The sequence below is a fragment of the Magnolia sinica genome, chromosome 1 (genome assembly GCF_029962835.1).
Source record: "Magnolia sinica isolate HGM2019 chromosome 1, MsV1, whole genome shotgun sequence".
Lineage (NCBI taxonomy): Eukaryota > Viridiplantae > Streptophyta > Magnoliopsida > Magnoliales > Magnoliaceae > Magnolia > Magnolia sinica.
In genome coordinates this window covers 11,549,712-11,577,208 of record NC_080573.1, presented here as the reverse complement: position 1 = coordinate 11,577,208, position 27,497 = coordinate 11,549,712, and the positions used below count along the sequence as shown (strand labels likewise).

General features: G+C 40.3%; 1 protein-coding gene across 1 annotated transcript; it reads right to left on the bottom strand.

Moving 5' to 3' along the window:
• Window positions 1-1,120: 1,120 nt before the first annotated feature.
• LOC131243941 (ankyrin repeat-containing protein NPR4-like) lies at window positions 1,121-27,497 on the bottom strand. Its single transcript, XM_058243583.1, has 2 exons — window positions 26,804-27,497; window positions 1,121-1,867 (listed from the first exon to the last, which is right to left on the bottom strand). Exons 1-2 carry the CDS (start codon window positions 27,467-27,469, stop codon window positions 1,121-1,123), a joined length of 1,413 nt encoding a protein of 470 aa, XP_058099566.1. The 5' UTR covers window positions 27,470-27,497.

The window sequence follows — 27,497 nt, the reverse complement described above, 5'->3', positions numbered from 1 at the left end:
GTCCAAACAGGAGGGAGATTCAAAATCAAGTGGGCCACACCACAGTAACCATTGGAGATTGAACGTCCTCCATTGAAACTTTATATGGTGAAGAAAGAAGCTTTGGATCATGATGATATTGGTGTCCATTTGGGAATCACCTTATGAATGCATTAGATGGCATATATATATATATATATATATATATATATATATATATATATATATATATATATATATATATATAAGGAAGATTGTATTGATAAAGCGAAGAGGATTTACAGCCATTCAGGCGGGAGCCTACAAAAAGACTCAAGCCGGCCTATCATATACCCAAAACCGAAACAAAACCGAATGCAGATGGCATATAAACATCATGGTGGTACCTTCCACCATAGGAAGGTATGAACTGTGGATGTTTAATTACACATTCACTTTTTCTTGTGGTGTGGCCCACTTGAGCATGTTTACATCCCCACTTTTTTTTGGGTTGTGGCCCACTTGAGCAAGTTTACATCCCCACTTTTGCTTATGGTGTGGCCCACTTTTGCTTTGAGTCTCTCTTAAGTTTGGGCTGATGTCCTAAAATGAGGTCTCAGCTTGGGCTGGTCACAGCAGAGGTCGGGGCCGACATCTGAGGTTGGGTTGGTGCTCCGAACATTCTTTTGGGAGCTTCCTATAGTAATTTCTTCTCTATAATATAGGTATTAGGTCAGTTCAATTTTACTCATAACACAACCCCGCTGCAGTTAATTTTCCTTGCTGTAATTTCTGTCCTCCCATAATTCCCATGCAATAAAGTGTGGATTGATTCACCCAACATTTTGAAGCATGATAATTTACTCACTTAGTCCAAAAGCCACACACAATAACAAATTTGATCCAAAAGCCTAACACAAAAGATCTTGAAAGACTATAATACTTTGATAACATGTGAAATCATAAGAGATTACATCGTGGAAATTATAACTTATTTATTTTATTGACAATAAGAGAAATGTACCAAAGATGTGAGACACTAAGATTCTTAACAGACACACATACATCCATCTAAATAACTATCTATGATATGATAGCTAGGTTTCATGTACTCTAATAACATACATTATAGCAAGAAAACGATGGATGGAAATGACATAATTCAAGGACGTTGCTTAGTCCCCGTGTCAACGTTGCTGCCGCTATTTCTTGCTTCCTTTCGGCTCCACAGATAACGGTAATGAGACACCGAATTGATAATGAAGAAAAAGGAACAAATAGCTGAAGAAAAAGCAACAAATATTATATTCAACGCATTCAGGTTCCTGCGTATTTCATGCGGTAGTCCTTTAGGTGTGTGAACCTTGTTGCAAAGATAAATCATCACTGACACACAAGTAAGCGCGAGCACAAGATAATGCTGACCAGGTAAAAACAATAACACTTTCACTCGAAATGTATTTCGACGTCTGACCACTCCGCCTGCTAAGATTAGGATCAATGACAGGAGAAACACTATCTGGTTGAATATCTGGAATTGTCCGAACAGTTTATGGTCCTTATCAGCCAAAATGGATGTGCCCGCGGTGTGATTTGTCTTATCTAAGGTGTTGTTGCCCATGTTAGAATCATCTTGCCAAAGACCGCCAGGTGGGACGAGGGCCGCTTGGAAGCATAGGGTCGCAGTTAGTGTGCCCACCAACATCAATGCATTCCTTAACTCGCCAGTGGCTTTTGCTGTGAGCTTTTCCCGAGATCTTTCAGCTCTCTTCTTTCGGAGTTGCTTCACCATTTTCCTGTCTGCTGAGTTACTAGGATAAAGTGCGAAGACATCCAAGGCTGTGAAACCATTCATGTTCATGGCGTTTATCTCCAAACCAGTCTCAGTGCTGATCAAGTACGTTATCATCTGCATTTTTTTCATTTTGAATCAAGGAACGGTCTCATGGAAAGATAAAACGGAAAAAAGAAAAAAGAAAAAAAGAAGAAAAAGAACCCTCTTATGTCTCTGGTTTGTTTACTGGTGGGACATGCACCATCATTACGCACGTGGTTCACTCATCAGGTATGCCGCCATTAATAAAATGAAAACAAAGAAAATGAGGTTTTGGGCTCGGGCACATGGTGTGGTGCTTCTCATTAATGGTATGGGTTTGCAAACGTGTAACATTCTTCCTGCAACCAAACCACCTACCAAATCTCCTCCTGTACATGAGCAAGATGGTGTATGATTATTTACTAAAAAGGGCCTCTTTGGTTTTCCAATTACAATGGCTGTAAGTGGGCAATGGTTATTTACTCCTTTTAATGTGTGGTGGCATTACCTACATTAATTTAACTACAATGATGATTTTGCTACATTACTTATTTATTCTTGAAATCGCCACATAAAATTGATATATAGTTTTATATCATAAAAATGTAATGATTCTAATTTAATTTACCTACTTCTTGTGCATTTGACTCTTAAATAACGGGTGATAATTCCTATTTCAACAAACTTAAAGATTGTAATGATGGCTAATTTACTTTGCATTTCCCACGAATTTATAAAACCAAATACACACCAACCCTTTTCATTATTTATATATTTATTTATTATGTGTTTATTTATTTATTGATAAAACTTGCACTAACCTCATTCAACTGATGGTTTACTTTGATCAAGAAGTTCTCTAAGCAGTTATAATGACAATTAGACAGTCCAATCCATTGATCCAATCTGTTTATTGTCCAAACACATATTTCATGGGTTACCAATATGTAAACCTAGCGTTCATTTGACAAATACTACCATTTGATCAATGACCTTTAATATGGAGATTTAAAATAAATAAATAATAATAAATCTAAAAATCAATCCACTTAACAATTTGATCTATCTATTTTAAGGTCCTCACAAGAATTACTAATGATTCTGAAGAATTATTTTTGTTTGACAATGGTAACCAGGTACATCCATTGCTTGGAAAAGCAACAGGTGTAGAAAATAAGGCAAAATCAAAGATGGAGTGGATGGTCGGATCAATTTGATGTTTGCATGATATTTCCTAAATTGTTTAAAAGTTGTCTTCTTTTTTTTTTGGGCACACGCACTCACGCACCCTACATAGGCCGGCGCACTCACACCATAATGGGTGCTCGAACCCATGACCTCGTGTTGAAACTCTTGTGAATCAGCATTGAGCCATAGGGTCATTATTATTAAAAGATGTCTTAAATCTGAAAAAGTTCAACTAGCTCAAGAAAGTTTGGATCGATAAAGTAATTTGGAATTTCCGTGATCCTCGACTCGTCGAAGATCTGCTTCGACTCATCGAAGGTTACGCAGATAGTACACGGACTGCGTAAATTTGAGGCGGTTTCCGGACTATTCCAAGTCGGTGCGAAAGTGGGATTTCCTAAACTCTAAATAGGAGTTCCTAGGGCCTTTCTAATAAATTCTAAGGCTTTCTAAAGTATTTCAAAGGGTTTATAGAAGGAGCTCTAGGGGTTTCAAAGGGTGTAAAAAGGGTGAGATTCAAGCTTGTTTGAATTGGTTAAGTCTTTTCTCTTTGTGATTTATGCTTTCATAGTGAATTTTTGTCATTTCGTGCTGTGGTTTTTTCCTGAAAGGGTTTTCCACGTTAAATCTTTGTGTTCTCTTGTGTTTGCTTGATGCTCTTGGATTGCTATCCTAAATCCGTCTTTGTGTGATTCCACAACCCAATTCCCCAATAAGTGGTATCAAAGCAATCGTTGGGGTACATATTTGAATTTGTAGGATTAGCATCAATAAGAAATACTAGGTATGATATTAAGAAATACTTAGGCAAAAATAACTTTGAATTATGGAAGATCATGATGATCAGTTTCTTAACCAAGTAATGGGAGGATGTTGCTCTTGAGCCGAAAAAGTCTACTATAACTGATGATGAATGGAATACCCTTGATAAGAAGGCTTTATCCTCAATCTGTTTATGTCTCACGGATGAGGTTCTCTCTAATGTTTGGAGGGAGAAAACTGCAGCTAGTTTATGGGCGAAGTTAGACGATATCTATATGAAAAAATCCTTTAAAAATCGCCTACATTTGAAGCTATAGTAGTATTAGTTCAAGATGATAGAAGGTGGAGATCTGGATGCCCACATCAGCAACTTTAATAATTTGGTTTGGAAATTGCTGGATATGGAGGAAGTGATCAAAGATGAGAAACAAGCATATATGTTGTTGAATTCTCTTTTAGCATTGTATGAGTTATTCAAGGACGCGATGTGCATTGCAAATAAAACTCTGAGTGCTGACACCATTATCTCAGCCCTCCAAAGGAAAGTCATGAGAAAGCTAAATGGCGACATGGGGATATCTTTCGATGCACTGATTACGGGAGACAGGAATTCTGAGTAAGGTACAAGATCTTCAAGATTTAGATCAAAATTTAAGGGCAATGGCAAAGGAAAACTAACGTGTTGGAACCGTGAAATGTCTGGACATATGAAGAAAGATTATACCAATCCTAAAGCGAAGAAAGAAAATTTTGCAGCTTCTTCCAAGGAGGCTAATGTTGTCATATCTGATGAAGAGATAAGTGGTGGTGATGTACTGTCTGTGTCCATGGTCGGACACTTATACGACAATCATGGAGATGAGTGGATCTTTGACACAAGAGCATCATATCACATGACTCCTCATCGGAGTTAGTTCGCCAGTTACAGAGAATGTGATGGTGGACATATTTTTATGGGCAATGATAATGCCTGTAATGTTGTGGCTATTGGTACAGTGAGCATCAAGATATTTGACGGGATGAAGCATACTTTGCACTTTCCTGACATGAAGAAAAATCTGATTTCTCTCAGTGCACTCAAGGCTATAGGGTGTAAGTTCACTGACGTCAATGGTGTCCTTAAAGTAACAAAAGGAGCATTTGTGGTTATGAGAGCACAAAGGCACAGAAACCTTTATAGGCTGATCAGAAGAACTTCAAAAGGTGGAGCGGCAATGGATGTTGCAGATTCCACGTCTGCACATATGTGACATCCTCGTATAAGCCACATGAGCGAGCGAGGCATGAATGTACTTTCTGACCGATGTTTGATTCTAGCTTTTAAGAATTCTAATTTAGATAAATGCAAGCATTGTATATATGGTAAATAATTTAGATTATTTTTTAAATTTGAAAAACACGTATGTAAGAGAGTGCTTGATTATGTGCACTCTGACGTATGGGGGCTATCACTAGAGGTTTCCATTGAGGGGTTGTCATGGTTTGTTTTATTCATTCACGACTATTTCAGAAAAATTTAGGTTTACTTCATGAAATGTAAATTCGAAGTTTTCACCATATTCAAACAATGGAAGGCAATGGCGGAAAAATAGTCAGGGCGAGAAATAAAAGTTTTAAGGATTGACAACGGTGGTGAATTTACTTCCACTGAGTTTAATGAATATTGTAAGGATAAAGGGATCATTAGGCACAATACAGTGCGCCACACACCCTAACAAAATGGTGTGATTGAACAGATGAATCGGAGTCTCTTAAAGAGGGCCAGATGCATGTTAAGTAATGCTGCGTTGGGCAAGGACCTATGGACAGAGGGCGTTAACACGACTTGCTATTTGGTGAACAGGTCTCCTTCTATGGCAATTGAATATAAAATCATAAAGGAAGTATGGAGTGGTCATAAGATAGACTACTCAAATTTGTGCATATATGGTTGTGGAGCTTACTCTCATGTACCATCAGTTGAGAGAGATAAGCTAGACCATAGAGCTAAAAACTATATTTTTGTTGGCTATAGTGTTGGTGTGAAAGGGTACATATTATTGAACAAGGTCATACGTAAGATCATTACTAGCCGTGACGTCAAATTCAATAAAAGTTTCCTATTCCGTAAGAATGATGAAAAGGAGCAAGAGGAACTAGAAAGGTTGATCGTAGATGTCCAGATTGATATAAATGATACTCAGGTAGAAACAGATACGCAAATAGAGGTAAAGAATCAGGTGCAGTAGCCACCTGTGAGAATAAACCCACCGCGTGATTGCAAGTTACCGACAAGATACAAAGATGATTCTAATATTGAATATGTCCTTATTATAGATGAGGGGGACCTGTTTACTATTTAGTAGACTCATGATGAGCCTAATGCAGAAAAGTTAAAGGCGGTTGTGGATGATGAGATGGACTCGTTGCACAAAGACCATACATGGGAGCTGGTGGAGCTACCAGTGGGCCGAAAAGTGATCGGATGTAAGTGGTTATTCAAAAGAAAACATGATGAATACAAAGCAAGGCTGGTAGTGAAGGGGTATACTCAGAGAGAAGGAATCGACTTCACAAAGATATTCGTACTGATGGTTATAAGATCAGGTGGAACAACTACCTGTGAGAAGAAACTCACCGCGTGATCACAGTTACCAACAAGATACAAAGACGATTCTAATATTACATATGCCCTTATTACAGATGAGGAGGACCCATCTAGTATTATTCAAGAGGCTCTGGATGAGCCTGATATAGAAAAGTGGAAGGCAGCTATAGATAATAAGATGGACTCGTTACACAAAAACCACACATAGGAGCTGGTGGAGCTTTCAGTGGGTCGAAAAGTGATTAGATGCAAGTGGTTATTTAAAAGGAAACATGATAGATACAAAATGAAGTTGGTAGTAAAGGAGCATGCTTGGAGAGAAGGAATCAACTTCACAGAGATATTCATGCCGATGGTTAAACAAGTATCTATCAGATTCATGTTGGCGCTGGTTGCCCAATACGATCTTAAGTTGGAACATATGGATGTTAAGACTACATTCCTGCATGGGGAGTTAGAAGAGCAGATCTGCATGAAGTAACTAGATGGATACAAAGTTAAAGGGGCGGAAAAAAAGTTTAAAGGATAATAAGGTCGTTATATGGCTTGAAACAGTCGCCTTGGTAGTGGAATAAAAAATTTGATTTTTTCATGTTGAGTCAGAAATTTACTCGGAGTGAATACGATCACTGTGTCTATTACAAGACACTGAGTCATGATAAATTCATTATCTTAGTATTGTATGTTGATGATATGTTGATCACCAGTCATTATATGTCTGAAATCAACGTATTGAAGACTTCGTTATCAGGGACATTCGAGATGAAAGATCTGGGGGCTGCAAAGAGAGTTCTCGGCATAGATATTCGTAGAGACAAGAAGAGGAGTAGACTTTGGTTATCATGTAGAATACCTTGAAAAAGTGTTGATTAAGTATGGGATGGACCAAACAAAGCCAGTGAGCATTCTCCACGTGAACCACTTTAAGCTTTCCTTAGAAAAATGTTCTAAATCAAATGAGAAAAAGTAGTTATGTCTCATGTGCCTTATTCAAATTCGGTTGACAGGTTAATGCATGTCACGATCTGTACGAGACCAAATATTTCATAGGTAGTCAGTGTATGAGCAGATACATGTTAAACCTCGGTAATCAACATTAAAAAGCGGTGAAATGGCTACTTTGATATATTCAATGTATAAAAGACTACGTCTTAACTTTTGAGAAGACAGGGGCAAAGTTGGTAGGGTATGTGGATTCAGACTATATAGGCAGTGTGGATTTTAAAAAGTTAACTTCAAGATACTCGTTTGTACTAGCGGGTGTAGTAATTAGTTGGACGTCGAGGCTTCAGTCCTTGGTGACACTTTCCATGACGGAAACAGAATATATGGTAGTGATGGAAGTGTTTAAAGAAGGTGTTTGGTTAAGAGACATAATAAATCAGTTGGGACTTCAGCAAGAGGGCATGCCGGTTAATTATGATAGTGAGAACGCTATAAATTTGGTTAAAAATTCTGTTTATCACTCACGTACTAAACACATTGATGTTTGTCACCACTTCATCCTTAAACACTTTCTTTAAACGCTGTGATGGAAGCGTTTAAAGCAGGTGTTTGGTTAAGAGGCATGACAAGTACTTGAGGAAGGAGGCGTAACACTAGAAAAGATTCGCACCAGGCATGCTCACCAAGGTCGTTCCTATAGAGAAGTTTAAGTTCTATGTAACTTCTCTGGGCTTGAGGATGGCGTAAAAGAAGGATGGAGTGTGTACGAGAAGCATTGATTGAAGCTATGATGCGATGCAGAGATAAGAGAAGATGTCAAAAAACTATACGTTTGAAGATTGAAGACATGGTGGAGACTGTTGTTAAAAGATGTCTTAAATCTAAAAAATTTCAACTAGCCCAAGAAAATTTAGCTTAAAGTCCAGTAACTAGGGGTGCACAAGGTTCGGTTCGGTCCGGTTCTGGGGTGAAACCGGAATTGGACCGTTAGCACCCTAGAATAGAACCAGAACTGGACCGTGAAAACCAGTTCGGCTCCGGATCGGTTCCACGGCTCTGGGCTTTTTATAATCCAGCCTAATTGCATGTTCTATTTTATTATTTAGCCCATGTCCATTCGCGTTGTGATCCATTTGATGAATGGTTTAGATATTGTATATGGTGTGAAACAATACATTTATGAAAACAATCAAAAGGTATATTGTAAACCATAAATCATGAGTCAAATATACAACTAAAATATATTATAAACTCATGGTTCCAGGTCGGTTCCACGGTTCGGTTCCAAGTTTGGTTCCACGGATTGGATCTATGGTTTGGATCCACGGTTCAAATCACGGTTCGGTTCGGTTCTACATACCCCCAAACCGAAAACGAACCGAACTAAACAGTTCTTTAATTTTTGGAACCGGAATCGGAACCAATGCACTCTAGAACTGAACCAAACCGGACCCTTTAGTCGGTTCCAGTCCGGTTCCACGATTGTATTGGTTCGATGTGCACTCCTACCAACAACAAAGTATATTGAAATTTTTGTGATCCTTGACTTGTCAAAGATCTGCTTCGACTCGTCGAAGGTTACGCAGACAGCACACAGACTGTGTAAATTTGAGGCAGTTTCTGGACTATTCCAAGTCGGTGCGAAAGTGGGGTTTCCTAAACTATAAATAAGAGTTCCTAGGGCCTTTTTAATAAATTCTAAGGCTTTCTAAAGTATTCCAAAGGATTTCTAGAAGGAGTTCTAGGGTTTCAAAGGGTGTAGAAAGGGTGATATTCAAGCTTGTTTGAATTAGAAAAGTCTTTTCTTTTTGTAATTTATACTTTCATAGTGGATTTCTGTCACTTTGTTTTGTGGTTTTTTTCCGAAAGGGTTTTCCACGTTAAATCTTTGTGTTCTTTTGTGTTTGCTTGGTGCTCTTGGATTGCTATCCTAGATCCATCTCTATGTGATTCCACAGCCCAATTCCCCAATAGCCACACCACAATTGTTTAGAGGTTAATAGACATATATATCAAATTGATTGATTCGAAGGGATTCAACGTGGATGGAGGTCCACCGTAAGAAACCCCCTCTCATTCCATCCTCTCTTTTTGTCGCCAACATCTCATCCGAAACATTCATAAATGAACTACAGAGAATCTTCGGCAAGTATGGGAGAATCGTGGACATCTTCCAGCCTTGGGACCATAGTCTTTGAAGACCAAGGTGATACACCTTTATCAGGTTCGTCAGTGAGAGGGAAGCATCAAAAGTGAAGGAGTGCTTGAGCGGCAAGATGGTGGATGCAAAAGTACTGACGGTGGAAATGGCTAGGGAGTGGCCGATGGATACGACCAGGGAGCGTCCAAATACTAGACCCACATTTAAATATGAGTCAAAATAGGAGGCATTGCAGTGCAACATTAACAAGGTTCCCCCAACAGTTCTACCACACAAGGTTATTCCACCTGAAATCAGTTCATATGGAAATAACCCATCATTTGTAGAGGTGGCCAGGGGATGGGGACAGAAGCGCCCACCTGATGTTCGAAGAAATGCTCCCTTCAATAACAGCATTAACTCATATATCGCCAGCACTCCAGATGCTCGAGGAAATGCCGCAAACAACTTTCGAATCCAGGCTAACTCCAAATAAGTTGCTGAATAGATTAAATGTCTAAACCTGGAGCTGGTGGGCCAGGTAGAATCCCCAGACGTTCCCCTGATACGCCTAATCCAGACCATTTCCCAGTCCAAGTATATTTCCTCAGCTATAGATATATCCCGCTTGAACCAGGACCATTTCCTCCTTGTGTTCAAGACAACGATGGAAATGGTCTCATTCTCTGATGAATCTCTGCGGAGGGACATGGGTCTTTCTATGGTTAAGGCATGGTTGAAGGAACTTGGCGCTCTTGGGCAAGGTGTCTGGATTCGTCTATACGACATTCCGGCCCATGCATGGTTTGAATAAGTGTTTCACGTGCTGGGTAGCACATTCGATCAAGTTCTAGGAGTTGACAAGTGCTCCTTACTAAGGCTAGATCAAGAGTTTGCCAGAGTGAAAATATTGATAGATCCAGATTCAGACATTCACAGTTCCAGGATATTGGAAGTTGCAGGCAAAGATTTTCCGATAAGTCCATTGTTGGAGATTTACGGGAATGACGTGCTCACAGCCCGTGCTGGGAAGTCCATGTTGAGGACATCCTCGCAGCCCTCGATCAGGGGATCCACAAGGTAATGGGTGGTGTTCTATCAACCAGATCCTACCCCTGTTATCTCCAACATGTCTAGCGATATTCAGCCCCCGCCCCTATCTAACCCTCCCAGCCTTGCTGATCCTCCTATTCCCCAGCAAATTCCCACACCTAGTATGCAGCCCTTGCTCCTAACTAACCCCCCGAGCCTTGTGGATCTTTCAATTCCCCAGCAAACTCCTAGTTTGGAATCCCAGACAATGGCTGTTGAACTTACCCTTCCACTAGCAATCCCAATCCCTTATATCATAGCTCATGTCGCTCAACCCCTAACTCTCCCAATCCAGGTCCCAGAACCACCTTCAGCTCATCAACCCAGCCCTTCCCATATCCATAGTCCCCCTACTAAACATCTGAATTCCAGTCGAAGTGGATCCAAGTGCCCTGGGACCACCTCACCCTCCTTTCCAGCTTCACTAATGGATCTTCCTTTTCACTTCAGAGCTCATTCGCCCCCACCCAGAAAAGCCCTCTCTGAAGGCCATACCCCCTCAGACTCTGATCCAATTCGGATCAATGATCAGAGGATTCTCAAGAAGAGTGGGGGATTCTTATTCTTAACCCAGTAAGAGTAGAAGGTAGTCCCTTGAGGGGGGAGAAATTGTAGTGGACCTATCCCCCTATTTCATTCCAGCCACCATTTCCCCTCCCCCAGATAGGTCGTTGTCGAGATGTATCTCCCCCAGATCAACTCGAAAGCTCCCAACATCCTTACTTCTTTCATGGAGGTCCCTGACCCCTCTCCAGGATGAACCCAGCCAGCTCCAGTACTCTATTCTCATGAGGAAGGATAGCGATCAAGATCTGGAAGTTGCTACAAATGCCTCATCAGCAGAGGAGACAGGGCTGTTGGAAGATAGTAACCTCGGATCCTCGCAGAGGATACAGAACATGCCGCAGTTGGTGGCTACCAAGAAGAGCATCGATAATCTGGCGCTTAAGGAAATGAAAGGAAAGGCAACCAGTATAAGTACAACTAATGCTCAAGCCAGATGGAATAGAAAAGCCAGGAAATTCTGTCGGATGTTAATTGGTTCGGGGGACTCAGAAAATTAAAACGTCGAGGTGAGCTGTCAGCTATTACATCCCATGATTAGTATTCTTATATGGAATGTGCGCGGTGTGGGAAATGCTCCCACAATTCGTACTCTAAAGAGTATTGTGAGACAGTCAAAACTAGCCATGGTTGCCATTTTAGAACCGATGCTTAGGGATGAGAAAAGGATCTGTATTGGCCTGAAATTGGGCTTCCATTCTTCTTTCTCGAATGCGGATTAGGGCGTTAAGATTTAGGTGTTCGCTTCGTCCTTCCTATCCACTCAAGTAATGGGCGCTTCTGACCAAATGTTGTCCATGGCTGTGGGGATCCGTGGGAACAATTTGAAAGTGTAGATTTCCTTCATCTATGCCAAACACTCAAGAATGTTGAGAAGAAACCTTTGGGAAGACCTAGCAACTCTAGGGGAACAATCGTCTGCACCTTGGGTTGTTTGTGGTGACTTCAATGTGGTCCTATCCCCATTAGAAAGACGTGGTTTATCCAATTTTGATGCCCTTAGCACGGAGGAGTTTGCTGAGGCTTTGGATAAGGCGGGTCTCCAAGATATGGTATTCACAGGAAATAGGTTCACATGGGTAAATAGGCAAGAGGGGCAACCTCTTCGGTGTCAAGATTGGACAGAGCTTGTTGTAACACTCTGTGGTTTCAGCAGTTTTAGGACAACCATGTCAAGCATCTTCCTAGATGGAATTCATATCACGCACCCTTTCTTCTCTTTTTTCCTCAGCCACGACCTCCTATCCTGAAAACGTTCAGGTTCCAACACATGTGAACCACAAATGACAGTTTCAGGGACTTAATCTGTAGGTCGTAGTCTCTAAATGAAGCAGGAGATCCCATCCAGTCCCTCATTAGTAAACTCAGGAACGTCAAGAGAACCCTGAAATTCTGGAATGTGAACGTGTCTGGGAATATCTTCAAGAATCTGAAATCGGCTGCAGAAGACCTTCACACAGCTGAATTGGCAACGCAAGATTCAGATGATCCCTCCTGTCTAAATTCCCTAAGATCATATAACAACCCGTACTTTTCAGTACTTGGGTGTTACCATGAAGACGTAGATTAGTATAAACACAAATCTAAATAAATAGAACTTCACCTTTATTCTAACATTTAGTTGATTGTTTAGAGTAACTTTCATCCATAGACCAGGCCATCTGATGGTGGGTTATCAAATCAGACAGTCAAATCACATCGCATTGAAAAATTGAAATTATACACAAAGTTCTACTTATAACGACTCAATCTCGACAAAACTTAACATGACACCTTGTTGTACGGTCCACTTTCAGCATTAGGTCATGGATCGTCTTATCAATTGTACATCTATAAATTCGGCTCTTGATTCATAAGATCCATTGATAATTGAGTCCACAACATCTTGCATAATGATCCAGTACATGAATGCACTAATCAAATAATTTAGGTATTAAATCAAGCATTAAGGTCCACTTAGATGGTTCTTAGGACTAATAGGACCATTAATAAATGATTTTGAGGCAAACCGATCATTGAATTATAGAGCAAATGTTGCGGTCGAGTATACAACTATGGAGATGCACATTCGATCAAAATAACTTAATCAAATGGTTGGATGGAGAGATGCACTATAGCTTGTGAGTTTAATAGCTGAAGAATCATGTGTAGATGACTATTCAAATGCACTTATACTAGTTCATGACACCTAAAACCATTCTAGGTCAAGTTAGAAGCTATCCGCCCATAGAACAAATTAAAATCAATTTAATCTTTGTTTTTCAAAAATCTATAATTTATCATTAAAAAACTATAATAAAAATTATTCCGTGTGGCCCACTAATGCATGTAATCCACCTTAAATTTGGGCCCGAGGCTTAGTAAGAACTTATAGACTTAACAGATGTCTCTGACAGAAAATAAATAAAATAAGGCCTAAAAAAGAAGATAATAACTAATAATAATGATAATTAAATAAATAATGAATAATCAAATTAAAGATAAAAAAATTTAAAAAAATGTTAGAATGAGTCTGACCAACCTTGTGGACGGTCTTGTTCATGCAAACAATTCCTTTAGACCCCACCTAGTCACTCGTGTGTACACCAGCGTGTACGCTTGACGTGCACCGAGCTTGAACTTGGGTCAAATTCAGTTTGACCCGATAACTTCCGTAATTGGAAAGGATTCCTCTCCCTTTTTCATGTTCCTGCCAGCGATGAGCGAGAAACGTTCGTTTTCTTCGATCGTGGTCCACCATCATAGCCCAGAAGTATGATCTGAACCGTCCATCTGACATGGGGTCCACGCCTAACCAAAACCATGTTAACCTCTCACAGGCATGCTTGCACATGTGAGCATTGTGCCCAGCGCAAGTACGGTTGGCGGGAGAAATTTTTTGAAAACGGAAACCACATCGTTCTGCTGCAAACCTGCGATCGTTGTAAGGAGGATTCTCATGATCTTAGTCCTCCATCTGGGAGAATCCAAACCCTCTGACCTAGGGCTTTCTCCCATGAAAGACCAAAACCACGGCCGGTATTTGCATTACCAACCATATTTGAAAGCGGTTTCTACCAGATCAAATCTGGTTCGTTTGTTATTAATCTAACAGTTTTGGGACATTAGGGTAAGTGAATAAAAGGGAGTGGATCGAGCAACTAGAGTTCACACTCCATTTTTGCAGCCGCAACCGAAAAACCAGCTGTTTCCTTCTTCTATCGAACCCACCACCCAAAACCTCCCTAAAGCTTCAATCTGATCATGCTCTAAGCTCCCATAGGCCTGTATACACCATTCCCATGCATCATTTTAAAGAAAGACATGGGCATTCATGATCTACCATTAATGGCAGGTCATCTTCCTTGTCGAGAAGAATGACCACTAGCCCCTGCTACAACCCTTAATCTCATATCAGTTTCGCTCACTAGGCGGGCCATCTCTGCAGCGCTTTATGTAGATTGAAGAACAGAAGAGAAGAAAATAGAAGGTGAGAGAGAGGGCTCGACTCCGACTGTGCCGCACCGAGCCAGTGCAGTTGGGTCAAGTCATGCCTCGCCTCAGCTCGAATTGGGCGTGTCCAAACTGAGACCAGACTTCATGAAAGTTTTGAAAGAGAGGGAGGAGAAATAAGAGGAGAGAGTGAGTGAGGTGTGGAGGACGAGTTGTTGTCCGCTGCTATTGTGCCAAACTTGGACTCAGTTTGAGTTTGGGACGAGTTCAGGTCGAGTTGGGGCCTGTTCTAGTCAGGTTAGGTTTGGTTTAGTCCAGCAGCTAAAGATGAATGGTTCTGAGAGAAGGAGAGAGAGTGGGAGAAGAAATAGAGAAAGAGAGAGAGAGAGAGTTTGGGTTGGAGTATGAGCTGAGTCGATGCCGAGTCAGCTGGTTCGAGTCAGGGGCCTGCTAGACGTTCCAGTAGGAAAGAAAGGAAGAATAAAAGCAGGAAAAGAGTGAGAGAAAAGAGAGAAAGGAAGAAGAGAGAAGAAGAGAAACTAGAGAGAGGGGGCTAAGTCAACTTGGCTGGGACCGAGTTAACTCGAGTGGAACTGAGTCTAGCTGGGTTGGGTCATGCTTAGGTCTGGTCCAGGCTTTGCTAAGGTCCATCAGGGAGAGATAGGGATAGAGAGAAATATGGAGAGTGCATGTGGGGGCTATTTTCCACAATAACACGACTTGAGTCAGTTATGGACCAAGTTGGGTCTATTCTTGTGTGAGTCCAACTTGTTGTCAAGTCATGTAGACTTAACACATTGAGTTTAAGTTAGGTTTGGGTCATCAGCTGGGTAGTTGAACGAGTAGAGAAGGAGAGAGAAGAACAAAAAGAAGAGTGTAGAAGTGAGGTGTTGCTAAGTTTGGTTCGAGTCAAGGGGCGGGGTTCGTCTCCAAGCCACATTAGATCATGTCGGGTCGAGCTGCTGAATTGACTAGCGTAAGTCAACTTTCTTTCCCAAAGCATATTAGTTTAGTTTATTATTATCGTCGATATTACCATAATTATTGTAATTATTAAGCATGATTAACACTTAGCTGATTATTCATATTAGTATTGAATATTATAAACAAAACTATGATTATTAGACATTTATATTTTATTTACTATCCTTAAGTATTATCATGAATAGACTCAGCATTGATAGCTATTATTATTATCACTAGAAAATATTATCACTTTCATTATGGAATTAGCATAATTATTGTTAATATGAATATTATTATTAGTCATCATCATATTATTATTAGTAAATATTCTATTTCATTCTATTACCTCTATTATTTAATAGATTATTAGTCATTATAAGAACATTAGATATTGTTGGTATATTTAAATATCAACTTGTGAATTATCATTATTAATATAGATGGATTAATACTCCTATTATGAATATTATTTGATCCATTGTACAATAATAATAATAATAATAATAATAATAATAATAATTTAGGATTCAAATCCTAGAATCTAAGCATCGAACTAAACTTTAGGATAGGGCCTTAACCCTAAGTAATCCAAAACCTAGGTTATAATCTTAACCATAAGTGGTTTGTAGAAATTCGATCTAACCACATAATTTCATAATTCGTGGTAGGATTTAACACTAAGGGCATGCACACTTCTTAACGACATAAGTTGGTGAATCGACTTGTAAGGTGATGATTCCTTCCCCTTGAGCTTTCTATTTTCTCATTAGCTTAAGTGATAATCTTCATTTTAATTTTAGTTGATGATTAATATCTTTATCTTATAATTACATATGCTAGTCATTAGAATTGAATGCTAGATTACATGCTCAATATTTATCCTGCATATTTTCTTATGCTTGTGGATTGCTTATGGAACTTAAACTGGTGCATCAATCAGTGAAAAACCCTACATATAAATGTATAACCATACTTAGGATGTAACTTGATTGATGATGTTTATAATGGGCCCTTGATATAGTGGTTACTTTGAAGGATGTGAATATTGAAGTGGACCTATCATCCATGGGTTGTTGTGTCTACGTGGCTTATGAGGATAATATTTTTATTGCATTGATTTGATTTTGCCCTATGCGGCTTTGATTTGATATTTTCCCTATATGATTTCGATTTGTTATTTGCCCTATGTGGCTTCGACTTAGTATTTGTCCTATGAGGCTTCGATGATTTATTTCTATACAACCACGTAATGGTAAGTCTCATATATTGAATTTGATTGGCCATTAGTCGATGGGCTTCCATTAAATATCTTAAGGTGGTAATCTTATGACCGGGGATGGTGGAATGGGATACTATGCCTGAGTTGTCGGCCTACGCTTGGTGATGAGCCCTCGCCATAATGACCTTTGAGTTTTCTTAAACAGGCTGGTTGCAAATGGAATAATAATGGTTGGGCTAATCATGTATTCATAATATACGGGTGATGACGGGTGGCTAATTCTGAATGCTGTAGCACGTGTCCTTAGTCGTGATATCGTTTTGCTTGCTCCCAGACCATCGACTATTGACCCACCTTAAGTGAGTTTGGCACTACGTATATACTATGTACTTTTGTGGTGATGGGCCATATGCATGGGTTTTGCCCAAAAACTAACTGGATGAGCATCCCTAGTTGATGTGCACTCACGCATCCATGCATTTAATAAGACTGTATCGTGTATTGTTTTGAATGCTTTTTGTTTATAACTATGCTTACTTAACGAGGCTGTGTGTAATCTTGAGGAGAATTTAAAATGAGTTGGTCACTCATTCATTGAATATATAACCGTACAGGTAGCACAGGTGGCCTAAATGATATTTATGATCAGATTGATGAGTTGCAGGGTGTGATTGTCAGGGATGCTAAGCTGTATTTGCCAAGAGAAGCTACGTGATTTGCGGCTCAAGTTTATATGCATTTTATTATTTTCATGTGCAAATGTATAATTCTTATAATTGCTAATATAGAGACATTGGTTTATATAAGTCATTATGGGCAACCGCTCGTATATTTGAATATGTATGAAGATTCCATTTATGCTCGATTTGTTCATATTACACCTAAATGCTTACTCTGAAGAGAAGAATATATATATATATATACACACACACACACACACACACACACACATACATACATACACATACATACACGTGAAATTTGTATCTTCAGAGGTTAACACTCAGGTTTTTGGAAAACGAGTCGTATACTCCGCCTAAATACTTACTCTGAAGAGAAGAATATATATATATATATATATATATATATATATATATATATATATATATATATATATGTATACACACACACACACGTGAAATTTGTATATTTAGAGGTTAACACTCAGGTTTTTGGAAAACGAGTCGTATACTCGAGTTTTGAAAACACAGGGCGTTACAGATTAGCTACTAATAGGCTGACGCAGTTGGAACTGTGTGAGGAGATTTTTTAGAAACAGAAGTCCAGAACGCACTAGTTGTAGGAAGGAGACCGCAACACAAAATTCTTTCATGCGGCAGCCACAGGCTGAGATAAAAGGACATCGATTCTGAAAATCAAGAAAGATGATGGGGTGTGCTTATCTAATAACAATGAGATTAAGATTGAGGTAGTGGAGTTCTTCCGCAATCTTATGCAAGTCAAAGGCGATCATCATGGGGGAGATCTCACTTTTGCCATCCCTTGGTTTCTAAAGAGGACAACAAAATTTTGATGATGGAGCCGTCTTGGGATGAAGTTAGGATGCGGTTCGTTCGATTCCTCCTGATGGAGCCTCGGGTCTAGACGGGTTTTCTGGGGTGTTCTTCCAAGAGTGTTGGGATACAATAGGCCAAAACATTGTATAAGCAACAAGATTTTTCTTCAAAGGAGGAAATCTTCCTAGAGTTCTCACTTCGTCCCTCATATGTCTCATCCCCAAGATAAGTTCCCCTTCAAAATTTTCAGATTTTAGGCCAATCAGCCTATGCAATTGCATATATAAGATATTCTTTAAAGTTATGGCTGTAAGGTTAGGAAAAATCCTGCAAAAAATTATTTCACCTAAGCAAGGGGTTTTTGTGTAGGGTAGATCGATAGCAGAAAGCGAGGCGCTTGTTCAGGAAATCTTCCATGACATCAAAAAAAAATTCAAGAAGATACAACATCTTGTTGAAATTGGACATGGGCCTATGATAGGCTCAACTAGAGCTTCCTGAAAAATGTCTTTTCTAGATTGGGTTCACTATAGGTTGGATAGACATAGTGGAAAAGTGCTGGTCCAACTCTTGGTTTTCCATCCTGATTAACGGAGAAGCGGTTGGTTTTTTCAAATCAGCTAGAGGGCTTCGTCAGGGAGACCCAATATCCCCAGGCCTATTCATCTTAGCAGCTGAGGTTCTGAGCAGGGGCTTCAAACAACTTATGTCTGGAGGAACTTGCTTGCCGTTCAAGACCAGTAGAGATTGCCCTCTGATTTCTCATCTCCTATTCGCAGACGATACGATCCTATTTGCGAATGGTAGTGATGCTTCATTGAAGGCTATATCTAAATTTCTTAGGGATTATAAGAAGGAATTGGGCCAAAAAATCAACAAGGACAGAAGTTTCTTCATTCCTTCAACATCAATTTCTTCGGCTCGCATCAGATCTGCTAATAGAATCCTTCACTTTCACAAGGCCGAAGCCCCTTTCACTTATCTCGGCATCCTGATTTTCCAAGGTAGGGCGAAGAAAGTGTATTTTTAAAGTTTGGTTAAAAAACTCAATAAAAAATCACAGGTTGGAAGAGTAGAATTATTTCCCAGGTGGGTAGGCTGACTTTAATAAATCATGTTCTATCTAGTGTACCGGTTCATACCTTAGCAGCAATGGATGTTCCAACTAGCATCCTCGGTGATCTTGAGAGGGCATTCTCGCATTTCTTCTGGGGATGGGAAGGAAATAAAAAAAAATGCCACTGGATCAGCCGGAAAAAACTGTCCCTTCCAAAATCAGGAGGGTTGGGAATTAGAAGTCTAAAATCAATTATTCAGGCTTTCCGAATGAAGTTTGGCTAGATAGTCAGGTTTAGGGGTGCTCACAACTGCTGGTGTCAATTAGCGAGAGCAAAGTATCTTGGGGACAGCAACACTTCTACCTCAAAATCCAGCCAGCCAGTTTCAGCATCCCCATTTTGGAAACAGGTGAACATAGTTGTTCCTGCGATGGCTGAGTGTACAAGGTGGCTTATTGGCAGAGGTAACATCAGATTTTGGGTAGATGATTGGTCGGGGCTGGGCCCCCTCAGCACGTACAGCCTGCGTCCAATTCATGCAGGGCAAGTTGCTACTACTGTTAATGAATTCATCGGGCCCTCAGGTTGGAAGTCCTGGGCAATAGCTATCAGTATACTCCCTCAACAGGTGGTGGATCACGTCTTGAAGGAAGGCTTCTATACGTCTCCAATGGAAGACAAGTGCATTTGGATAGATTCAGATGATGGTGAACTCGCTGTGGGTAAGGCGTGACAATCCATAAGGCCAAGAGCTGATCAGAAAATTTAGGCCAAAGGGGTTTGGCATGCCAAGCTTCCGCCTAAAATATCCCTTATATCCTGGAAGATTCTCCTTGAGGTTGTCCCGGTTGAGGTAGCTGTACAGAGAAAAGGGGTCAGCTTGACATAAAGGTGTGTTTGCTGCCCTCTTTCACCGTAACTTGAATTGGTGGACCATGTTAAGGGTCAAATATTGTATATTAGACCCCACTTATTACTTCGTTTCATGTACATGATAATGTGTAATGTTCTATTTTAATCATGTTTGTGTTTGCAAGGTGAATTTAAGAGCTTGGATTGAAAAGGGGACTAAAAGCATGGATTTGATACTCAAGAATCACTAAAGCAAGGAACGGATCTTAAAAGATCGAGATTGAAGAATTCACACATTAAAGATCTGAGAAAACAAAGTGATTGAAGATAAAGAAGCATGAAAATTTTCTTGAATGCAAGATCACAGGGTTCCCACCATCCGTTTGGCATGAAACTTTAGATCTAGCCTGAGTGTCAAAAAGTAATCGTACATGTAAAATTGCAACCCCTGGATCTTTGTGAAAGTGGTCCAACGGAAAGATCAGCCATAAATCACTGATTTGGGGCCCACCTGATCTCTGGATATGCTTTAATTTTGGACTTAACTTCTTAAATTAGGTGACAAAATGAATGGACGGTGTAGATCTTACACTACATCATGATGGGCCCCACATTTAGAGGGTGCGCGTGCACAGGGAGTGCACACCCGCATTTCACCGTATCAGGGGAGTCGGTCAGCGTACGTTGACCTGACTCGCAGCCTAAAATGTTAGTTGCCGTTTTCTCCTGCCGCAACCGGACGCACGACATCCTTTTGAGAGATGTTGTGGGCCACCATCATGGCCCACGTGGATGATCCAAATTGTCCAACATGCAGAGGGACAAAACCCGGTCAAACCCATGATGACCGTGTGCAACCATGCATGCGCACGTGTCGGCCATAGCGATCACAGGAGGACTGTCCTACAACGTTCAAAGCAGTTGCAGTCAATTTGATTGCTTAGGCCGCACCAAACTCAAGCAAAAATGTCCATTCCCGACCAAAATTCTGAGGTGAATCTAATGAACAGAGTGGATTTCCTCGCTAGCTTCGATAATGGGCCCACCGAACGTCTTAACGCAGGAACATGAAAAGTGTGCGAATGCAGTGTTCGGACGCCGCTCAGCTTCTCTGGCTATTGTGCGATCAAGATTACGGTTGGATTAGCGATCCAGACCGTCCAAACATCGGAGAAGGGGGTTTCAAACCCCACCATGTAGACAGGTTAGGAAAAAAAGGATCCATAGGTCGTCCAAGACATTGTCGACTTTCGCTGCACAAGGAGATGACTGCGTAAGCTCTTCACTGCCTCTTGCTGTGAAAGCCTTACGCACGCACTCGACCGACCCCAGTCGACCTATGTCTTGGCTATAAAAGGAGAGAGAGAGAGAGAGAGAGAGAGAGAGAGAGAGAGAGAGAGAGAGAGAGAGAGAGAGAGCATAGAGGAGGCAGCCGTGGACGTGGGGAAGAGAGAAAGAGAGAGCGTGGAGTGGAACGGCCGTCATCGAGTTCTCCAACTCCTTTAGTTTTCTTCCTTGATGTTTTTAAGAGATTTTAAGTTAATCATGTCTATGATTGGCTAAACCTCTTAGCTAGGGCTGAGAGGTGAAGCTTGTAGTGTGAAGGGATGCTTTCTATTACTTTGATTCATGTTTAAGTTGAACTAACCTTGATTTTAGTTTGATTATAAAGAATACTCGTAGTTTTTAATGATTTATTGTGACTTAAATTACAATGGATCTACGATAGCTTTGAGTATATTCTTTTCATTATTGTGATTGTGAAATTAGGAAATTCCGTTGTTCACCAACGTCTCTTAGACATGGTTGGGTGATGAAATCCTTCTAATCTTCATGATTCTCTCTAGTTGGCTGTGGATTGGTAAATTCTATTATTTGCTTTGTCTCATGGGCATGGTCTTGTGATGGAATCAATTCTAGTTCTCATACCTCTCATCCATTGAGAACTTGATCAAAGGAAGTTCATAATTGATTTTTAATGAAATATCTTCCAATTGGATGAAGATGGGACTCTAAATCCAGTTGTATTTTTGAATCAAGCATAAATCTCCTTATTCTCTATAAGCGGATCCTTCGAAACCCTAGTTTCCCATCTTTGAATTTACAAGTTTTAGTTTACAATTATTCTCTTAAATTCTCCTGATTTAGATTACAACTTGTTCTAGTTTTAGTTCTAGTTACTTTCAAAATACGTATAAGGTTCACTCCCTGTGGATTCGACCTCAGTCTTATCGAGATTATTACTACATCGCGACCCTACACTTGGGGTTATGAATAGACCACCTCTTTGCAAATAGTCAGATGGCAATCCAAGTTTGGAGCTTCTTTAATAGGGCCTGTAACGTTCGCGCTATGGGGCCAACCTCTGTCACTTCTCTTGCTGCTCGATGGTGGGTGTCCTTGCCGAGATTGCGATCTCTCCCCCTTCTTAAAGGTCTAATTCCGCCCTTAATATTCTGGGAGTTGTGGATAGCTAGGAACAAGGCGCATTTTGACAACCAAGTAATGCTGGTGTCTAGGATCATCAGGAACATCCTGTGTTGGGTCAGGCTTGCAGCTGAGGGCCTCTCGATGCCTAATCCATGTTTCTCCCTATGCGCGTTTTGCTTGAGACGCTAGGGATCAGCATCCCTTTGCCTAAGCAGCCAATGCAATCTATTGTCAAGTGATCGAGGCCGCCTCAGGGCTGGGTCAAAGTGAATGTTGATGGGTCGGCGAGGGGAAACCCTGGGCCTTGTGGGGGTGGTAGAGTGGGTAGAGACTGCAATGGAGATTTTCTATTTGCATTCGCATTTGGGTATGGGAGAAGTTCTAACACAATGGCGGAGTATAGGGCGATTCTGGATGGCATCGAGCAGTGTGTCTATTTCGGGTATTCAAGAGTTGAGGTTTCCAGTGACTCTAGTACTGCGGTTGCGGCCCTTGCCAAGGAGGCGAGTGGGTCCTGGGCTTTGTGGTACTGGAGTAAAAGGATCGATGCTCTAAGACGCACATTGGAGGTTCGTATCTCCCACACGCCTAGGGAAGCTAACGTGGTGGCGGACGGTCTAGCTAGATTGGGGAGTGAGGCCCAATTAAAGATGATTTTTAGATCCAAGGAGTCCCTACCCCCTTCCATCAAGGGTAACATGTTCCTAGATAGAGTAGGTTTGGGTTACATAAGGGAAGTCTAATCCTCTCAAGTTGTTGTCTTCTCTTTATATTTACTCATAGGATAAGCGGGCCTTCTCATTTGTTGTTAATGGCCTGGCCCGAATTAGTTGTAGATCTGTATAGCCTTGGGCGTTTATTGTTATGCAATACAATCTCTCTATTTTTTAAAAAATAATAATAAAAAAATAAAAATCCAGAGTAATAGTGGTTGATATCGATATCTTATTTGTCAGTTCTAGGACATAATAGTGTCATTCTTGTCGGTAATCAATGTATATTAGGGACTTAATTGGTTGCCTTTTAAAAAGTAGTTCATCTCATTTTTTTTAAAAAAAGAAAAAAGAAAAAAAAATTGATTGATTGGACTGCTGAAGTGAAATTATTGCACCTAAGAGTGACTTATAATGCTATCAAGAAATATTTTACCAGGGTATAAATCACTAAAGCGTGATTATCATACAACAGCTACTTTACAGTGGGAGGCGGATTGGGTACCGAGTAAACTGTAGGGCGTCATGATGTACACATCTTATCCACACTGTTCATCTGTTTTACCAGTTCATTTTAAGGCATGACCACACTATAGGAAACAGTTGGGATAATGACATCTACTGTTGAAACCTTCCTAGGGCCCACAGTGATGTTCATCTGTCATCCAACCTGTTCATAAGGTCACACAGACATAGATGAAGGGAAAGATCAAAGATCAGCTTGATCCAAAACTTCTATGGCCCTCAAGATGGTTTTATAGGTAGGGGTTCAATTCTCATTGTTTCCTATTATGCTGTTTGTTTGAGCTTTGGATATGCATAAGTTCTAGGCTCATGCCCTAAAATGAGCTAGAAAAACAGATGGGCAACATGGATAAGACACACACATCATGGTGGGCCCATAGAGTTTACTTGGTACATAATTTGCATCCCTCACAGAAATAATAAAAATGTATGGTTCAAATAATTGAAAAATACAAGCATGTGGACCCGTCGGTGGCAACAGAGCTTAATCCTGACTCATGGTAGAGCGTAGAGGCAAAATGTACAGTTTTATAATTTATTCTTTAACCGAAAGGTAGAAAGAAAGAGGTGAATAAGGTAAAGTCGGTAAAGTCCAACTGGGTCTCACACGAATCGATCCATTTATTAGTGTCAAAAAGTTGGTAAGGTCATATCAAGTGCAGAAGTTTGGGACCCCGAGTTTATTATTATTATTATTATTATTACACACGCGCGCACACACACCCCCACACACTCACGCCACACGCACACACCCCACACACGCACACAGTGGGATTTCACCACCGTAGGTACTCGAACCCTTGACCCGGTGTTGAAACACCAGGGAGTCTACCACCCTGGTAAGAGTAAGGACCCAACCTGGGAGTTCCTGCCGGTGCCTTTCACAGTAGTTGTAGGGCGTGTTTGATGTTCCACGATTTACATCGTAAATGAGTAATTATTACTTTTTTACCTTATTTAAAAACACAAGAGTAATACCACATGGAAAATTGAAACAAAAGTGTTGACTTAAATATGTAAACCCCATCGTAATGTATGTGATATATCCGCACTGCCCATCTATTTTATTAGAACATTTTGGAGCATGAACCAAAAAATAAGGTAGATCCAACGCTTAAATGACATACATGAAAGGAAACAATGGCCTTAATTCATCCACCATTGAAAGTTATTTTCTTCACTGAGCCCATATTGAGGTTTTTTCATTATCTAACCTGTTCATAGGGTCACACGAACATGGATAACGGGAAAATACAAATATTAGCTTGATCCAAAATTTTTAAAGGCCCTAAGAAGTTTTTAATGGAAGGCGTTCGCTTCCCGTTGTTTCCTGTGGTGTAGTCCACTTGAGCTTTGGATCTGCCTCATTTTTTTACTCATGCCATGAATTCGACTGGCATAATAAATGAGCAGTGTGAATAAGTAAGATACATCTTGATGAGCCCCACATTAATGTTATAAATTTCTTGAATAAAGTGTTAAAAATGTAAGGTGTGACATCTGCATAGAAAAAGATGTGATATTTGCCTATGTAAATAATTATTACCCACTTACATGGCAATTATACTTGAGCCCAAAAATCAAACAGGCCCTAGTGAAGCGGAGTCTATCCTACACGCATTGGATCCATTCATTCCCGTTAAAAAACGCCCGGTCGTATCAAATATATGATTAGGGACACTCCTGCCAAGCCTTTTTGTGTTATAAAGCTAAATCCGTCCAACATATTGTCAAAAGTAGGCCTGGTTACATCAAGTGTAGAAATTAAGGACACGGAATTCCTGCCGAGGCTTTTTTAGAAGTTGTAAGGAATCTAACTCTATCTCACTAGCATTGGATCAATTAATTATGGTTAAAAGTGGACCCGGTCGTATCAAGTATAAAATTAGGGACACACATGGTCTGTCAAAACTTTCTGCAGTTGTAATGAGTCTTAACTCCGTCCAACATGCTAGACCCATTCATCACTGTCAAAAGCCTGGTCATATCAAGCGTAGAAATTGGGTACTCCGATTACCCCAGGGCTAACATGCTATGAGGGCCTTCTCCTTTTGTGTTGATGGAACGGTCCAGTCAGGCTTGGAGCTCTGTGAGGCTGGCTGTTATGCATGTGTTTTATCATAATGGTTCACCCTTTTAACTGATCATTCTAGATGAAAAAATAAAATAAAATCTGAGGCCCATTGAATACTAAGTAGACCACACCAACGGGGATTAAATGCTTACCACTTAAAATCTCTTGGGGCTATAGAATTTTTGATCAAGCTAATATTTATCTTATCCCATCATCTAGGCCTATGTAACCTTATGAATGGATTGGATGGTAATAAATATCATGGCGGGTCGTAGGAAGGTTATAACCAGGGTTCACTGTAACCACTGCATCATGTGGTGTTGTCCATTAAAGCCTTTAATCCACCTTTTTTTTTATCTATTACAATGCAGCAGAACATGAATTTTTTTATTTCAATAATAATAAAAAAAAAAAAGAATTTTCTATTTCTAGCAAGTAGAGAATCCAGATTCTTTAGGCTCATACGCTAAAGTGGTCTTTCAAAATGGATGGCCCTGCAAATGGGTTGGACAATAGGTGATGGTACACCCAATGAGTAATTTCTAACTTATTAAGTTCATGGAAATCTAATCCATTCAATAGATTGGAACTACCATGAGGAGTAATTATACAAAAATCAGCCCTATCCATTCATTAAATAGACCTTAATTGTATTGATCTATATATCAATGCTATACACTGTTTTCCATGGTGTGGTTCACTTGATCAGTGGATAGGTATATTTTTTGTATTAACTAATTCCCATAGAGGTGCCAATATTTTAGGAGGATTGGATATCATAAGAACTTAATAGGTTGGAAGTTATCCAGTGGGTGCACCATAAACTGTGGTCCAGCCAGTTGTACTTGAGACCTCTTCATCATGAAACTCATCAACGATGCTGCTGGCGGAAGAAGTGAAGAAAAGGAAGAGAGAGAGAGAGAGAGAGAGAGAGAGAGAGAGAGAGAGAGAGAGAGAGTCCATACCTCCGTATCCTTCTTCATTGCAGCGAGATGAAGAATGGTGTTTCCATTCGCATCCTTTCGATTCACAAACTCTTTGTCATCACCCAAATCCAACAAGCCTCTCAACTTCCTCAGTTCATCAACCTGGTTATTATATTTCACATAAAGGTGTAGGACCGTCTCATCTCGATCCGTCATGTCTCGGATCCACTCGGCTTTGATTCTCTTGAACTCCTCCAAGACATTGATATGACCTTTCATCGCAGCTGCATGGACAGGAGTCCACCCTTTTGAATCTCGATCATATGAAACATCAGCGATTAATGGTAAGAGCTCTTTTACGATATCGACAGACCCGTTTGCCGATGCCATGTACAGAGGTGAGAATCCTTGGGAGCTCAATACGTGGGCGAGTTGGGGCTTCCGACCTAGGATTTCTCTGGCAAAGTAGACGCTCCCATGTTGAATTGCAATGTGCAAAGGAGTCTGTGAAACAAATTCCGTCAAAAACCTATCAAAAATGGGTTCATTTATTCGAATTAATTCTTTCAGGGAACTCTCCTTCTCCGACGTCCGTAATTCTTTCAGGGAATTCTCGTTCTCCCACCCTAATTCTTTCATCAGGGAATTCTCGTTCTCCGACCGTAATTCTTCGAAGATTTTCAAAACCATCTCCTTCAAATCCATCTCTCTCTCTCTCTCTCTCTCTCTCTCT

Bases quoted from the DNA above. Each gene is read 5' to 3' on its own strand.
- LOC131243941 (XM_058243583.1), bottom strand. From the start codon at position 27,469: ATGGATTTGAAGGAGATGGTTTTGAAAATCTTCGAAGAATTACGGTCG. The intron at 1,868-26,803 runs GTATGGACTCTC...AAAAAAATGCAG, and splicing joins CAATGAAGAAGGATACGGAG to ATGATAACGTACTTGATCAG.